General features: G+C 47.9%; 1 protein-coding gene across 1 annotated transcript in view; it reads right to left on the reverse strand.

Annotated features, from left to right (window-relative positions):
• Positions 1-254: 254 nt before the first annotated feature.
• KIF15 (kinesin family member 15) overlaps positions 255-17,729 on the reverse strand; it is a 41,201-nt gene continuing 23,726 nt past the window's right edge. Inside the window, exons 16-35 of the mRNA XM_040994342.1 lie at positions 17,276-17,417; positions 16,612-16,809; positions 14,818-14,925; positions 14,494-14,599; positions 12,806-12,971; positions 11,736-11,886; positions 11,528-11,613; positions 11,074-11,143; positions 10,306-10,392; positions 9,185-9,289; positions 8,718-8,840; positions 7,899-8,045; positions 5,987-6,088; positions 5,610-5,774; positions 4,339-4,448; positions 4,184-4,259; positions 3,750-3,787; positions 1,416-1,581; positions 1,093-1,224; positions 255-794 (exon numbers count right to left, since the gene is read on the reverse strand). Of these exons, the coding sequence (XP_040850276.1) occupies positions 732-794; positions 1,093-1,224; positions 1,416-1,581; positions 3,750-3,787; positions 4,184-4,259; positions 4,339-4,448; positions 5,610-5,774; positions 5,987-6,088; positions 7,899-8,045; positions 8,718-8,840; positions 9,185-9,289; positions 10,306-10,392; positions 11,074-11,143; positions 11,528-11,613; positions 11,736-11,886; positions 12,806-12,971; positions 14,494-14,599; positions 14,818-14,925; positions 16,612-16,809; positions 17,276-17,417 (2,341 nt within the window). The 3' untranslated portion in view covers positions 255-731. The remainder of the gene's footprint in view (positions 795-1,092; positions 1,225-1,415; positions 1,582-3,749; positions 3,788-4,183; positions 4,260-4,338; positions 4,449-5,609; positions 5,775-5,986; positions 6,089-7,898; positions 8,046-8,717; positions 8,841-9,184; positions 9,290-10,305; positions 10,393-11,073; positions 11,144-11,527; positions 11,614-11,735; positions 11,887-12,805; positions 12,972-14,493; positions 14,600-14,817; positions 14,926-16,611; positions 16,810-17,275; positions 17,418-17,729) is intronic.

Here is a 17,729-nt window from a genome sequence, read left to right on the forward strand (position 1 = left end):
CCAATGCCCCGAACCTGAGGGAGGGACAAGAGCTCTCGTGTAAGGATGTGGCACACCCATACAATACAGTCCTTGCTGTGCGTACACACCATGAAGCGTGCCTCCTGGGAGTCCTTGTTCATCTCTGAAGTTCACTGCTGACCAATACCCGGCATTCAGCAGGTGCTGGCTGAACATACACTGAATGAGCGAGGTGAATCGCTGAAACTGTTCATTCTTTTTAAAGATTTTATTTGAAAAATGTTCCTATTTACATGCATAGAAAATGCTCATGAACATCCTTAAAAGAATATAAACATAAGCTATATTAAATTTTGCTTCTCATACGCACTACAAAAATCAGTCATCAAATTCACTAAGTTACACCCTAGCCAGAGCTTCTCACCCGACAACAGAAACTATAGAACCGATCCGACAGATCCCGCGCAAGGCCCAGCTGCAGAGGTTTATTTCAGAAATGCACACAGGCCTTCCCAGCAAGTATTTACAATTGAACTCGACCTTGAAATGGAGCAGTAGCTGACACACCGTCCAACAGCCTGTGGAGTAGATGTGGAATTTTCCTTAGCAAGCCCAGTCAGCTAGGACGGCCACACACACATCAGATGTCAAAGACTTTTTAAACTCAGCTCTACCAAGCGGGTAAGGGTAGGTCTTACTGTTAGAAGACAAAAAACAAAAACCAAAATCCAAATCTCCAAACAGTGTGCGGCCCGGGGAGAGCAGGATCCTTAGGACTCGGCTTTTATCTTCTCCTTTAAAAATACATTTTCAACACGCAACTTTTCCATGTCCTGACAAGTCATTAAAAATAAAAAGGAAAAAAAGAAAGTTAAGCCTCTGATTCTTAAAGGGAGAATTACTTGGCATTCATGAAATATATATTTCAAACTATGACCAGAACTTTCAGTTCGTAAACTGCTTCGAATCTGCCATTCACAAGAATCTGACTGGCTGACTCCTGATCGAATAGCAACGCTGTGTGCACCTCAGGCCGGCTGAGTCGCCTCCTCTGCGCCTGCGCACCTCAGGCCGGCTGGAGTCGCCTCCTCTGCGCCTGCGTGCCCGCGGCCAGCAGTTCTTGGCACTTACCTCGGCGAGCCTGACGTTCTCCTTCTTGAGCCGCACCACGTACTGGATCTTCTGGTGGAGGTTCTGGTGGCCGACCAGCTTTCCGTTCTCCTCGGCCAGTCCCACCACCTGCTTCCTCAGCAGCTCCATCTCCTGCAGGCCAGCGGGGAGGAGAGGCAGGTCTCACTATGTTGTTACAGCCATGTTCCATCTGGCCTCCCAGCAGCATTGAAGAGCCAGCGGGCAGGGATGCCCAGCTTTCCTGCAGCACCTCTGCCCTGGGGTGCCCACTCACGACCTAGGGGCGCATACACTCAGCTCTGCTCTCCCAGCACATAACCCACCTGGAATGTTCTCTCCCGTTCTTCGTACATTTCCTCCAGCCGGGATCTCAGCTGCTCCTTTTCCTGGAACGCTTTGGCCTCCAAAGTTCTGGTTCGTTCCACCTCCGCAGTCATCCTGAGGCAGTCAGTCTCCTTGTTGTGAAGGGCGCTCTGAACTTCTGCCAGACTGTGACAACAGACAGCCCTTGATGGCATTCCAAGGAACAGCGACAAAGCAGCACGCAGGCGCAGCACGTTTCCCTGGCAGCCCGCTGCCCCCACTGGAAGCCAGCAGTGCCACGGCAGGCTGAAGATGGCAGGACCCCCTTTATGTATTCATTCATCCCTAAGCTATTTGAGGAAAGTGCTTCAAATTGTTTACGATAACAATAAACTTAGAATGCTATCATTTAGTCTATTTGGAACAAACTTCCTTTGTCAGTAGCATCTGTGCGGTTTATTTAGCACCTTCATCACTGCTGACCTCAAAATCGGTTGGGAACACAGTGAGAAGTCAGGCACTTTTTTTTAAAAAAGATTCATTTATTTTTATTGGAAAGGCAGATTTACAGAGAAAGAAAAATCTTCCATCTGCTGGTTCATGGCCCAAAAGGCCACAATGGCTGGAGACTGTAAGTCAGGAGCCTCCTCCAGGTATCTCACGTGGGTGCAGGGTCCCGAGGCCTTGGGTTATCCGCCACTGCTTTCTCAAGCCACAAGCAGGGATGGGAGGTGGAACAGTTGGGACACGAACCAGCACTCGTGGGATCCTGGTGCTTACAAGGTGAGGATTTAGCCACTGAGGTGTCATGCCAAGCTTGGACTCAGGCATTCTAGTACGTGTGCTATTCAGAATGGGCCCCATTTGAAATGAAAGCCAACAGACAAGGTGACGTAACGACCGACGGAAACAGTGAGTGTCGCTGTGGACGCCACCACTGGGTTTCTAACAGTGTTTGAATCTGCAAGTTTCCACAGAGGAACAAATACTTTTGCTTTTAAGTGGGTATGAAACAGGATTGGCTACTGAGTGAAGGCAGTGCCCAGGGTTTGCCAGGCTTTGTTGTTAAATGCCATACTGTTCAGTGTGCTAGTATGTTAGTATGCCTACTTTCTGTAACAACTTAAGTTAAAGTTTAGACATAAAATCAATCTAAAAAATTTACAGAACTATATGTGGTGTTTAAAAACTATTATCATTATTTTTTTAAACTCCTAGGTGTGTTTTGGTCTAAAGATTTATTTTTATTGCAAAGTCAGATATACAGAGAGGAGGAGAGACAGAGAAGATCCTCCGTCAGATGGTTCACTCCCCAAGTGACCTCAATGGCTGGAGCTGCGCTGATCTGAAGCCAGGAACTTCTTCCAGGTCTCCCACATGGGTGCTGGATCCCAAGGCTTTGGGCTGTCCTCGACTGCTTTCCCAGGCCACAGGCAGGGAGCTGGATGGGAAGCAGGGCTGCCAGGATTACAACCAGCACCCGTGTGGGATCCCAGCACGTGTTCAAGGTGAGGACTTTAGCCACTAGGCCACCGCACCAGGCCCCTAAAATTATTTTAAGAGGGTTCAGCGCTGTGATGTAGTAGGTTAAACCTCTACCCGGAGGACTGGCATTCCATATGGGCACTGGTTTGAGTTCCAGCCATCCCACTTTTGATCCAGGTCCCTTGTAATGACCTGGGAAAGCAAGACAGGATCCAAGTGCTTGAACTTCTGTGCTCATGTAGGAGACCTGAAATGAAACCTCAGTTTCATTTCAAGTGGGAATTTATGTAAAGTGTGCCCATTTTGAATAGCACTCACCGCTTAAAACCAAACATCCTGGCTGCTGACTTCAGACAAGTCCAGCTCAGTCCACTGCAACTATCTGGGGAGTGAACCAGCGGATGGAAAATCTGTCTCGCTTCCTGTAAAACTGCCTTTCAAATAAAAAAAAAAGGGAAATTTTTAAAATATCTTATGTTGCTCTATTATTTTTAGGGGGTTGGATGATAACCATCCAGTTAACATTCTGAGCTACACAGAAAATGCCTTATTTCTTCAAGAGTGAGGCAATCTGTAAGGCCACGTAAGTTAATAAACCACGACTTGAGGCAGCACTCGGTAGGCAAGGCGAGCTCAAGACCAGAAGGAGCCAGTGGCGATCCTGGCATCTCCGGGGACCTGACGGCTTGAATCAGAGTCAGAGCTGGTCCCTTACAGCCCTCATCAGCGCGGCTCTCCCTGGGTGTTCATGTGAAGAAGCCCCTGGAACAAGCACTACTAAAAACACCTTACTGCAGAAGGAACGGGGCATTTGCCTTGTGAGGACAGTAAGATTTTCAAAAATCAGAATTATAAAATGGTATACTTACTCTGCTTCCATTTTCAGCATTTCTTCAACTAGTTTATTCTGTAACAATAAATAAAAGCCAAGGCAGAAGATGGCTTACGCTCCTAAACCACAGTGCTGAAGAGACCAAAACAAGCCCATCTCCCGTCCCTCGTGTTCATAAAGCGCTGTCCTTCCCACAGTCCCACGCCCACACGGGCCCTGTGGCCCGGGGGTGCGCCCAGAGGTCCTGATGCGGAAATGAAAGGCTGTGAACACCCTGAGCGGCACGGCTGATTATCCAGGCACACGGACAAAGTCACACCTCACTCTCAGCTGCATCCAAACACGTATGGTAAATGGCAGGGGGCTTGCAGAAAAGATGGGATCTCAGAAATACGAAGGTTTCTGAGCCACGAGCGCTATTATACAGACATTTCTCAAGCAAGAAAAAACTTCGGTGTGAAAAGCCCATACCTTAGCAAGTTTTTCTCTGATGATTTCCTCTTCCTGTTCATTCTTCAGGTGCTGATGGTCTGCATGATTCTGATCGCTGTGGGGGACAGGGAGACACTGTCAAGTACACTGTGAAGCCGCGAGGGAGCGCTCTGAGCTCGCGGGCTGGGCCTCACCTGCTGTCCTTCTGTCTCCTCATGTCATCCAGCTGGCCTTGCAGCAGCCAGTTTTTCTCTTGTAACCGCTGCGATTCCAGCCGTAGGTTTTCCATCTCACACAGTTGCTCCTGGTAACATACAGATCACGTCTCTTCAGAGATCACAGCGCAGCCGGTCCCACGTGGCTCCCCGCGGCCAGGAGTGAGGCTGGCATTCCTGGGCCAGGCTCCTGCTGGGCGCACACCCTGCACTGGGATCACTGCATGAACAGCAGGCTTGGGTAAGCACTGCCCGGAGCTTAGATTCATGATCAAGTTCACGGCGTCTTACAGTTTCACAGAATTCCATTACAAGAAAAGATGGCCCAAAGTCTCTGCTTTGGTAAAGATTTTCAACTATATGATTCTCTTAGTAGAACAATCATCCAAAGAAACACACAGTGGCTGGCAAGGAGTGTCCTTCCATATTTTGTTCTTCTAGTCTATGTTTGATTTCTTTTAACCTGACCCAATTTTTCCTAAGTTCCAAGACCATGCCGATTTGGAGAACAGCTGAGTTCCTGAGACAGTGTCCTGAGACCTGCCCTAATGAAAAGGAGATTGCCTCCGTGAGGAACCACGCTGGAGTGTGACCCTGTCTATTGCACTTTGCGGCATGCCGCTGAAGCGAGCCAATTCCACGTGTGTGCCGGGAGGCGCTCAGAGCGATGGCCGACCTCACGGCCGACAGCTACCTTCTGCGGGGCGTGACACCCTCCCTAGCCGCTCTGCAGCCCCACGCCCTGCCTGGATGCTCTTCCTCTCACCCTCACCCCTGATCGGATGCATGCCTGGCCACTCACAATCATTATGCTGCCAAGTGAGTGGGCAAACACACTACTATGGCAAAAAAGAAAGTTTCAAGTTTATTAGAGATAAAAGCAAATCTCTCCCAATATATAAAGAATGATTATATATGATTATATATCAGCCAGAAAAAGTTCAAAAACAAAAATGAGTGAAGGATATCAGTCATAGGGAAACAAAAAATGTTCAAACCGCCAACTACCTAGAGGACACCCTCTAGCTATTAAACTGGCAGAGGGCTCCAGCCGGACTGTCCTGGGAGGTGAGACATGGGAAATGGGCTCTCCCCTGCTGCTGCATCCCCCAGGGTGGCAGGCTCGGCAGCTGGGGGCCGGAGGCGGGAGGATGACTTCCGTGCCCACGCTCAGGTCCGCGTCCATTGCCATCAGTAGCCAGAACGCTGCTTGCTCTACAACCCCAGTGCCCCGGTCAGTGGCCCATTACCTTCATTCTGAGGATCTCGGCGTTTTTGACTTCCCTGTCTTCTGTGAGCTTCGACACAAGGTGCTGCAAAGAAGTCATAGAGGCTCTCCCGTCTTCTATCTCCTGCTCCTGCGTTTCCACGAGTTTTGTCAGATGGGCTTGAAAGTGAGGTGGTGTTTTAGGACTCTAAAATAGAACACATCACATTCAAACAGCTAACCCAGGCTAGAGACATCAAGTTTTAAACACAGGCGTCAGGCACATCGAACATAGCCGGGTCACACAGCTTTGTGATCTAGGTGTGTCTCAGGAGGACAGGACTGGCGCCCTCATCAGGTGCCTTTGTCATCACAAAGCCTCCTATTCCTCCTGGAATGCACCTGCTTTCTGGGCAGTACCTGGGGACACTCAGCAGCAGAGTCCATCACGTGCTCCAGCTGTCTCATCTTGAAGTTGTATTCATTCTTCTTCTGTTCCACCTCCTCTTTCTTCTGGTTTAGCTGGGAACATTCACCAGATGAAAAGGTACAAGTTAGACAACAACACACGTTGTTTTCTGCCCGGGTTCTGAGCAGGTTCTAATTCCATGTCAATGAAATACGAAAATGTGAAGAAGAGCAAGTCTAAGCAACAGTCAATTGACTGACACAGAGGAGTGCGCTCCGAAGGACGAGGCTGTTGCTCTCTGCCTAAGAATGGCTCCTTACTGAGCTATATGGAAAACTCCTTTTGATTTGCCTTTACTGGCTGCCTAGGTTGTCAGTCCTGAAGATATCCGCAAAATATCAGAGCCAGTTAGCCATTGCCAGCCATCTGTTCTTACATGGAGTCCTGGATACACCGGTGGCTAAGGGATTCCTTCCAGCTTGCACCCTCACACTCGTCGTTTGATGCTTTGGCTCACCCTGCAAGCCTGCGTCTCTGGGGGCACATCTGTTACCACTAGAGCAATGTGTACTGTGTGATTTTTCCATGAAACGGCCTTGCATGCAGTTTTCCAGTTAGCTTCTCTCTCTGGCTGAAAAATAGGAGCCCACATCCTGCCATCTGCCTGCATAACTGTACCCCCTTTTCTGACTCCTGCCAGCTCTGTCCTCTCTCCGTAACTCTGCTTTTTAATTACATTAAATGAACAAAAAATCCTACACTAAAAACAGAAAGCCCCGTGGTCCTGCAAACCCAGTTCTGGGTGCATCCAGAGCCAAAGAACCTGGAACATCCCATCTGTGGCTCCACTGCAGGGTCTACCAACCGAAGGAGCAGCTGAGAAGACACAGCAGAGGCGGGAAAGGACTACTCCGCCTTAGGAAGCCAACATTGTCACTGCAACAATGTGGAGAAATAAGGGAAATAAGCCAGATCCAGAAAGACACACTGTAGCATCTCCTCACACCTGGGCTCCAAAAATAAACCCACAGAAGGACTGAGAAGGATGGCCACCAGAGGCAGTGCTGGGCACACAGCACGGGCCCCTGAAGGCTACAGGTTTCAGGTAGATAGAAGAAGGTTCTGGAATCCATTAACTGGATTGGAATGGATGACAGACATGAGGACAGAGATATTTGTTTGATTCATTCATCCTATAACGTACACATGTATCAAAACATCACAGCAAACTCTATAAATACACAGCTGCAGCTTTTAAAAAAGATGTTCAAGTTCTAGTCAAATAAGGACCTTCAAGTGGAGAATGAGTATCATGAAAACATTAGGTACGGACTTAAAACAACTTTCCTAATGCATGCAGAAACATCTCCTTTACATTATTTTTTCCCGGACTTGATTAATAATTTGAAAAGCATTTACATAGTAAAACAAAGCTAGAACACTTTTTAAAGTAATAAATTGCAAAATTAGGGAGCTGCTTCGCGCCTAACTGTGCAACAATTCAATCATCACCGTTTCACAGAATCTTACTCTTTCATAGATTTTTCTTTTTAAGCATGACAAGCAATAAATATATCATTTTAGAAAAACAAACTATAAAATGACTGCAGCCAAAAAGCCGACAGAAGTCACTGGCCATGCATACACCACAGCTGTACCACAACAGGTACGACTTCCGTCACATGTCAATACCTAGAACAGGCAGCTGAGCAATCTTGGCTCACATGAGCGAGCCCATGTTGCTTAGGCTCCAAGTTCACGATCCCCGACTTATCTGTCACCTGACTGAATGCTCCAGGACCTTACTTTTGAACACAAGGAATCGACAGAGGCAAGTGGGCCCTGACCGCCTGGGCTGTGGACTACACCACCCCTGCCACCCCACGCCAGCACCCTCTGGAGTAACTGCCCCGTGCCTCTCACCTCGTGCTGAAGCTCCTGGATCAGGGCCTCCTTCCTGGTCAGCTCCTCCTGCGTGGACTGCAGCAGCCCGGAGTGCTTTTTAGAGGCCTCTGTGAGCATGTTGAGCTGCTCGGTGGCATGGGCCAGGTCCTCGCAGAGCATATCCCTCTAGAGGAGACACCCGCATGAAGGAGGAATTTCTAAGAGATTTGTAAACCACTACTGAAGGGTTAAGATGGTTTCAGGTAGAGCCAGCACCACCTGCAGCACCAGTATCCCATGTGAGGGCAGCTGTCAAGTCCTAGCTGCTCCACTTTGGATCCAGCTTCCTGCTAATGCGCCCAGAAAAGCAATGGATGATGGTCCCAGCTCTGGGTCTTTGCCACCCACATGGGAAACCTGGATGAAGCTCCTGGCTCCTGGCTTCAGCCTGGCTCAACCCCAAACACAGTCGCAATCTGGAGAATGAGCCAGCAGATGAAAACTCCCTGTCATTCTAACATTCAAATAAATAAAATTCGGGCAAAGAAACAATCTTCCTTCTGCTGCTTCACCCCCAAAGTGAACCGTCACATGACAGCGGGGGTGAGGCCAGGCCAAAACCAAAGGTTAGAATTCCATTTGGGCCTCGCACGGGGTGGGCAGGAGCCATTAGCTGTTGCTTCCCAGGGTGTACCGCAGCAGGGAGCCGATCACAAGCAGAGCTGGGACTTGAACTCTGACACGGAATGTGGGTGTCCTAAGTCTCTCCCTCTCTCTTTCCTATTCAAACAAGTAAAACTTACCAAAAAGGGAAAAACAAAACCAAACCAGAAAGAAGCATGCCACGTGAACACTCACTTCCAGGTCCTCGGAGAGTATTCTGAGGCGCAGGGTTTCTTTGAGATCCACGATGTCCACTTCCTGTCTCTGGATCAGCACCTTGCTCTCCTCCTTCTCAGCCAGGGCCGAGCTGTATTTGCACTGCAGAGAACCAAGTCACGGTACAAGTGAATCTTCTTTGTAGAGTCAAATAATAGGGATGAGTGAGTCAAGGACCAGAGTTACGCAGGGGCATTTATCAATACTTGTGGAAGAACAAATGAATGAAAGAGAGAAAGGGAAAGACCCCACTGTTATCAACGAAACACTGCCTCATGCTATCGGCAGCCTGCACTGCCTCCCCAAAATGCACGGCGAGGGTTCTGCCAGGATCAACTGGCATCACCGGACAGCTTTGACACCGGTAGCCCTTTCCTACTCGGATGCAGGGAGGAGTCTCAGCGGGCCGCTGCTCCTGGGGAGGTCATGCTGCCCCCTGAGCTTACGTTGATGTCCTTCAGCTCTTGTCTTAGGCTGTCGATGGTCTCCGTCTTCTCACAGACGGACGCCCGGAGCTCCTGGATCTGGTTCATGAGGTCAGCCACAACTTCCTAAAGAGGACACACACGGCATCACCAACAGCACTCCCATTCTCTAGGACTCGAAGGAGACCAGTGTTAGGTGAGGAGTCATTCTTTTTTTTTTTTTCTAATGGCAACATAAGTTTAAAAGATTGGTTTTGAGAGGCAAGGAGAGAGTGAGAGAAAGGGAAGGAGTGGGGTGTCGGGGGAAGCATTCTCATCCACTGGTTTGCCTCTTGCAAGCCTGCAGATGGCTGAAGCCAATAGCAGGAACTGGATTCAGGTCTCTCACAAGGTAGCAGGGATCTAATCTCCTTCCCTGTTGTCTCCCAAGCTCTGCATGAGGAAGCTAGAGACAGCAGCCGAGCCAGGAACTGAGCCCCGGCGTGCTGGGATGCGGGCTTCACTGCTACCCAGCCAGATACTCAGCTCCATTTTTATCTCAGCACACAGCACTTGTCTCACAACACATTAATATTATCAACATATATATTTTTTACTTTTAAAAAATGTATATTTGTATATAAAAATTTAATATAGTTTGAGACAAAGTATCTATTTTTTAAAGATTTACATGATTATTTTAAAAAAGAAAAAAGGCAGACTAGGAAAAGGTGATAAAAATATTTTTGTTATCAACTTGTATTTTATGACATTGCACTATTTTATGTAATTTCTTTTCATTTCATGAGTAAATGAGACCCAAATGTTGAAGGGTTTTATATCTAATCTTATGCTTGGGAATACATAGTTTTTTCTGTTGTTCTATTTTAGTTAAAACACTAGAGATTTGGAAATCTGATTCACGGTACTTAGAGCCAACCAGCTAGCATCACACCGACACCAGGAGCCTGGTTACACTGCCACTCAAAGCGACAGGGTGGCCTGCACTGGCCCGCACCCTCGCAAGGTGAGCAGGCTGAACCGAACAGAGCAGCGCTGGCTGCCGTCAGCCCTGTGGGCCCAAGTGCCACACAAGACAGGGAGGAAGGGCGACCGCATTGGCAAGGGAAACGCGTGGAGACGGAGCTTCCAACCCCACCCACCTTGTCCGCATCCCTAGACTTCTCCAGGGAACTGATCACTCTTTCGGATGTGAGCAAGCTCTCTTCCAGTTTCTGTATTTTTGTCATCTATAGGAAGAACCATATTTTTAGAAGAAGAATTAAATCACAAAGTGAACCACACTTTTTGCATTGTAGAATCTATACCAAGAATAATAGCTGAAAATGATAAATTATGCTGAAGGAGAATAGTTCCATGAGCTCCACCAGGAGGCTACCACGAAATTATGACTATAGCAATCTGAGTTAAAAGAAAAACAAGTGTTGGAAAACATAAGCCAAAATGTTTACCTTTCTATCACTGATTTTTTTTTTTAAATTATTGATTGTGCCTTGCTTAGATATTTTTGTTTTGTAATTCAAATTATTATTATTATTTTGGAAGAGCAATCTTCCACTCACTGGCTCACTGCCCAAATGTCTAATAAAACAGTGAGCCAGGAGCCTGGAGCTCCAGCTGGGTCTCCCATGTGAGTGGCAAAGACTCAGAAGCTTTGAGCCATCAACTGCTGCCTCCCAGTGTGTGCACTAGCAGGAAGCTGGAGGGAGATGGAGCCACTGGAATTCAAACCAGGCATTCTGACATAGAATGATGGTGGTCCAATTGCTGTGACTGCTGTGCCAAACACCTACCCTTTTATCATCAATTTCCGACATCTGAAAGCTGAAACAGTTTTTCTAATAAACCTCTGGGTTTTAGGAACAAGTCACACAGGTCAAATTCCAGAGTTAGTGTTGCAGTAAACCCACCTGCTGCTCGCACTTGGTCATCTCTTTCTGCTTCTCCTGACGCACAGCCTCAAGAACTTTCAGGATTTCTCTGGAAGAGAATTTTCTTTTAGCCCTGACTTCATTTAATGCCAAGGAAAATTGAATCTATTAGTACAAAGCCACTCCAGACCAGGATCATGCCCCTTTCTTGGGTGTTTAGCACTTCTCAATGTAACAGCTAACAGGTAGTAGCTGTTTATTTGCTGCCTCTCTGTGCTAGAATACAAAATCCATGAGGACAGGGATGCTCTGAAAAGCTAGACAGTATCAGACACTTGGGAAGTTTAGTGCCTCCATGCAGCCAGTTACACAAAAGACTCTGGTGTCCATCTGGAATGCAACAAACACACACACACACACACACACATAACCACGGATAACGCGGTAGGGACCACTATGACAGTCAACTCACAGAGAGGGTCACGGCACTCACTTAGAACTGTTTTCTTTATCTTCTTCAAACTTTAACGATAACTTGTTATTGCGCTCCTTTTCTGCCTCAAAAAGCTCCATCAAATTCTATAAGACAACGTTGCACCTTCTTGGCGGCAGGCCCTGGGCCAGGAACGCCCTGCCTACACATACCTGCCGCAGAGCTGAGCCCACCGACCACCCAGCAACCACACCCTCGTGCAACTTACGCTCAGGTCAGATTTCAGGGTTTCATTTTCTTTTTTGCAATTTTGGAGGTTTTTCGACAGCTGGTCAATTTCAAACTTCATGACTTCTTGTAGGTTTTCATAGGAGTCCTGCAGGCAGGCCTGGCTCTCGAGCAGCTTCTCATTTTCTAGTCTTTACCAGGAGACATTTGTAACATGAGCGTGACACTTCACGCACCTCTACCAGCAGAGCATCTGCAGTTCCATTCCTGCCATCCACAGACCATTCCAACCTACACAGCCCTCATCAACGCAAAGCCAACAGACTTGTGTGAAATATCCATGAAGCGTGACCGCAAACACACAACACCACAGTGTGGTTTGAGGCAGGTGGAGTGTGAGTCTATGGCTGTCTTCCATGGTTTCAACCAGACATGCGTACATGATGGCCAAGTTAAAGTGCTCAGGCTCATTTAGAAGTTTCTAGAGTCACTCCCCCATGTAAGCTACGCTATTAGCCAGATTAACTGCCTATTAATTAATTGGCTATTAATTTACAAGTTTTATGGCCAGTTCATCTCCAATCATTCATTGTACACGTTCTCAGTTTTAAGAAGTTTTTTTTTTTTTTAAGCCAATGTTGTTTTAATCTCAGTAAGCAAGAAAATTTCCCTTGGCAAATAACTATCTATGCTTTTTCCGGTTTCCGCGTTCTTGTCCTGCCTCTTAGTACTGCAGCCCACCCGAACATCCAGAGCCCAGCCAAGAACCAGGAAACAACCCCAAGCCTTCGGGAAAGAAATGGTACAAAGCAGAGCAGGTGACAAGCTCAACTGGCACCTTGTCACTGTCACAGTGAGGACAGTCCTCAGTGCAGGAGAAAATGGGCAACGCACAGAGGGAAGCAGAGCACGAAGGAGGGAGGAGGGGAAGAGAGAAAGAATTTCAGATGCTGTGCAATCTGAGGTGCGAGACAGTTTGGTTTATCCTTGAACCAGAAACCACCTCTGGGGCTTCCCAGTCAATTACCACTTCTGCCTCACTAGTGCAGGTGGATGTGCAACACTCGCACGTGGCGCAGTCCCAGGTTTAGCCAACCGACAGCTCGGTACCTGACACTGTCTAGCTGGAGCTGCACGTGCACGTGCTTCTCGGAGAGCTGGCCGAGCTCCTTCTCCTGGCTCTCTCGGAAGGCGCTGTACTCCAACTTCACGGAAGACAGCTCCTTGTCGGCAGAATGAAGAACCACTCGCAGGTCATGCACCTCGCTTTTCAAAACTAAAACACAACAAGTCCTTAGCAGGCCTCTTCACAAGTATTTCTTATAAAATAGGTGTAGCAGGGACCCCTCCCCAAACTAAAGGAAACGGAGAATAAAGCTACAAAGGGAAACCAGCTAGGGATGGCATGGCAGAGGCTTTCTGGAAACAGGGTGTGTGTGTGTGTGTGTGTGTGTGTGTGTGTGTGTGTGTGTGTGTGTGTGTGTGTGTGTGTGTGTGTGTGTACACAGGCATGTGCATCTTTTGTTTAAAAAAATTTTTTTTTAATTGAAAAGGCAGATTTCTACAAAGACAGACAGAAAGATCTTCCATCCAATGATTCACTTCCTAAATGTCTACACAGGCATGTGCATCTTTTGTTTAAAAAAATTTTTTTTTAATTGAAAAGGCAGATTTCTACAAAGACAGACAGAAAGATCTTCCATCCAATGATTCACTTCCTAAATGGCCGCAATGGCTGGAGTTGAGCCGATCTGAAACCAGGAGCCAAGAGCTTCTCCCAAGTTTCCTATGCAGATGCTGGGTCCCAAGGTTTTTGGGTCATCCTCCTCTGCTTTCTCAGGTCACAAGCAGGGAGCTGCATGGGAAGTGGAACGGCCAGGACATGAACCGAGCCCATATGGGATCCTGGCATGTGCAAGGTAAAGATTTAGCCCCTGGGCCATTACTCTGGGCCTACACATGCATCTTTCTAGTGATCGTGTAAGCAGAGCGCAGTGTGACAGCTCTAAAACATCCCAGCCAAGGTATATGTAAACAAACACGTAAGAGTGAGCTTCAAGTCATTTGTGCTGGGGCATATAAAATGGTGTCTGCTTTGTGCAGGGCCCAGACTGGATTATAACACCCTGGGCCTGCAGGCATAAAAACAAATACTGCTTCCCTTAAGCACTCTGGACCCGCCTCTCTGGGAGTTCCCCGTGACACAGGGGACAGGTGCTTCTGCCAAGTCAGCAAACCCAGTTCCAGACACTGCTTCCCAGGAAGAGGCCCGGCACCCAGGAACAGCTCTGTGTTCTTACTTGCCTATGCTGTCTGACACATCTGTGTATGCTGTTTCCATAGAACGTGCATCAAAATCTCCAATTTATGAAAGAAAATAATTGGGGGCTGGTATCATGGCACAATGGGTTAAGCTGCTGCCTGTGACACTGGCATTTCATAGAAGTAAAGGTTCTAGTCCTGGTCGCTTCACTTCCAATTCAGCTCTCTGCTAACACCATCTGGGCAAACAGCGTGAATGACCGAAGGACTCAAGTCCCTACTACCCAATTGGGAGACCTGCACGGAGTTTAGGCCCCGGCTTTGGTGTGGCCAGCCCTACCCACTGTGACCAACTGAGGAGTGAACCAGTGGATGGAAGACCATGGTTTCCCTTCTGTAACTCAGCCTTCCAAATAATCTCACAACAACCAACCAAGAAAGCAACCAGCCAAGCCAGGAAGCCACATCACTTCAGCAAGTGGAGCCCGAGACACGGATGCCTTCAGGGCACTAAGTGCCTTGTCGCCAACACTTACAGTCATTCTTGGTCTGGGTGTCTCGGAGCTGCTTGTCAAGGATGTTCAACTGTGACAGATGCTCCTGTTGTTGTTTGGCCCAATCAGTTCTTTCCGATGAGAAGAGCTTTGGGAAAAAAAGATATATTTACTGGAAAAGGAGCACTGGCAAGCTAAGACACAATGCAGATCCCTAACCAGCTTCGTGCTATTAAGTGGACCAGGATTCCGACAGCGGGGGCCAGGGCAGAACAGGCAGCTGCCCAAAGCCCCACACAGCCATTCCTCCTTCCCTCTCCCGTGGAGGTTAGGGGCCCTACAGTCCCTGCGGGTGTGCGTTCTCACTTCCTGCATCTGGGCCGAGTGATGCTCCAGCCGGTCGACGTGCTGCTGCAGCTTGAGGTTTTTGTGCTCTTCTTCATCCAGCTTGGCTTGAAGACTACTCATTTGTTCCTGCAACACAGCAACCACAGTCATCAAGTTCTTTCCTCTTCATTAAAGAGACCAAACACCAAGCAAACTCAAACTTGCATGAAAAACGTGATCGGAGGTCTGCTGGGAGGCAGAAGACTATTCCGAAGGCTACACAGGCTTCCTGTTTCAGAAGGACCCTGTGGTCCATCCACGTTAGCAACGTGGAGCACAGAGGACAGATGTGACTATATTAGAATCCTGGGGCTGGGCATGTGGCACAGCACTTAATACTCCCTCCTGAGGCATCAACATGCCGCAGTGCAGTGGCTGGGTTCAGGTTCCAGGGTCTCGGGGATTCCCTGCCAGCGAGCCCCAAGTCCACTGAGGCGGTGAGACGACAGTATTCTTCAGCTGCAGAATCACTGGGGACAATCTGATGGTGCATGTCTGTTTCTTGCAAAGGCGTGGTCCCAGACCGTCCTCCCACTGACGATGCCATGTGATTGGTTAGAAGATCCATCTATCCCTTAGACCCTCAGTCATGTCACAGGTCACAATCCACATACACAGCTGGATGCTGTGCCTCAGGTCACAGGCAGGCCAGTGGTCACCGCCAGCAGGCAGCAGGAAGATGACCAGGGGTAATCTCCCACACCAGGGTCCTCTCCACCCAGTGGCAGACCCAGGGTGAGATGTAGGCTCCTCGCTGTCCTGGCCCAGACCTGGCTGTCGTGGGCAGGCAAGTGTATAAGCAGATAGGAGCTCTAACATGCAAACAAATAAAATAAATACTTTACAACAAGTTACAATCCTGGGTTAACTATTTTGAAAGATGTAAGCAGCTTCCTCAGCCTGATGGAGTGACTTCATCAAAGGATGTCCAAGGCCTGGGAAGGACAAAAGTTGGGATCTGGGGTAGCCTGACCCACTCCACGTTTTACTGGATAGCTTTTTCTTTTCTTTTTTTTTTTTAATTAATTTATTTTTATTAGAAAGTCAGATCTACAGAAAGATCTTCCATCTACTAGTTCACTCCCCAAGTGGCCACAATGAGTGGAGCTGAGCCGATCCGAACCCAAGAACCAGGATCCTCTTCCAAGTCTCCCACATGGGTACAGGATCCCAAGGCTTTGGGCCAGCCTCTATTGCTTTCCCAGATCCCAGGCAGGGAACCGGATGGGAAGTGGAGCAGTCGGGACACAAACTGGTGAACATATGGGATGCCAGCACTTGCAACATGAGGATTTAGCTGCTGAGCCATTGTGCCAAGCCCCACTGGACAGCTCTCTGAAAAGCTCACCAAGCCACCAGAATCCTGAGATAGTCATATTTCACATGTCATCTCAAGTATACTGGAAGCAGTCAAACATTTTTATCTGAGATTCTTTCAAATCACTTTAACATTCTTTATCAGATTCAACACCGTGCCATATACAGCAGTTCTAGAACTGCTTTGTTTGTGACAACCTGGTCATTTCACATGCGAGGAAACTAAAGGAAAATGCGAGGGACACTGGAAAATGACTCGTTCAACGCCGCAAAGTGAAGGACAAGAGCATGTGGCTTCCGAGTCACGGACCCTTCCACACCCAGGCTCACTGAGACAGGATTTCAGCACTAAGCAGATTCGAACACCACAACTTTCAGGGAGTTAAAATGAACGATAAAGCACATCTAGCTAAACAAATGCTCATTTTTTTTTTCCCCCTAAAAACTGAACATCACCTGCACCGTCCTCAGCTCTTCTGAAATGGCCTCAAAGGCTTGCTCGTTCATCTCTGCTGGGATGGGCTCGTTCATGATGCCGTGATCGGCTCTGCTGGGCTCCTCGGCGCGCACGGGAGAAAAGCTCCCGACCTCAGGGCTCAGCTTCGGCGCTAGCAGAGAGCGGAGCTGAAAGGCCTTGGTTGGTGTCGTTATAATCTGCAGCAACAACAACAGTAACAAAAAATTAGGGAAAACATCCGCACCCATGAAAAATAATAGCATATTTAGTCATTTTATCATAGAGGATAAAATTAAATTCTATTCATTAAAGAAAGGAAAGGGGAAAAAAATGTGGCATAGCACAGAAATGCCCATATGGAAGCGGTGGAAATGAATCCATCAATGTACTGCCATCCCAAAGAAAATTCTGATAAAGTAAAATAAAGCCAAACAAGCTGGCGAATAAATGCACAACAAAACACACTTCTCCACCGAAGGGAATGGTGATGGAAACTGGGCGGGCATTTAGCACAACTGACAGGTCACTGTGTGGGCAGCCTGCCTTCTCCACCAGTGTGTCCGGTTTGAGTATGACAGTCCTGGGGTGCACCTGTCCCCCAGGGATTCCATCTCGTACGCAGCAAAGGCTTCGGACTTCCTGGTGCTGCTTCGGGTTCCCCACCTTGAGCGTTTCAGCGTGGATTTTGTTCAGCTGAGAAACCTCTTGTCTCTTGCACGCCTTTGTTGCTTCCAGAAGGTTTTCAAGATTAAGGTTGGCTTTTTGCAGAGACTGAAGCTCTGATTCCATTTCCAGTTGCCTTTTCCTAATGAAGACAGTGGAGAACTGAGCGTTTCGGGCGACGTCAAGCATTTGCAGTACTTTACGGCTGTCAGTCTTAATATAAGCTCACTCCTTTCTGATGACTAACTTCATTTCCCAACTGGGTGAAATATAGAGATGCCACTTCTTTCTTTTCTCTTCTTTCAATATTTATTTTACTGGAAAGCCAGATTTACAGAGAGGACAGAGAAAGATCTTTCATCTGATGGTTCACTCCCCAAGTGGCTGCAACAGCTAGAGCTGAGCCAATCTGAAACCTAGAGCCAGGAGCTTCTTTTGGGTCTTCCACACAGAA

Source organism: Ochotona curzoniae, unplaced genomic scaffold, assembly GCF_017591425.1.
Source record: "Ochotona curzoniae isolate NIBS_2020 unplaced genomic scaffold, NIBS_Ocur_1.0 contig_908, whole genome shotgun sequence".
Classification (NCBI taxonomy): domain Eukaryota; kingdom Metazoa; phylum Chordata; class Mammalia; order Lagomorpha; family Ochotonidae; genus Ochotona; species Ochotona curzoniae.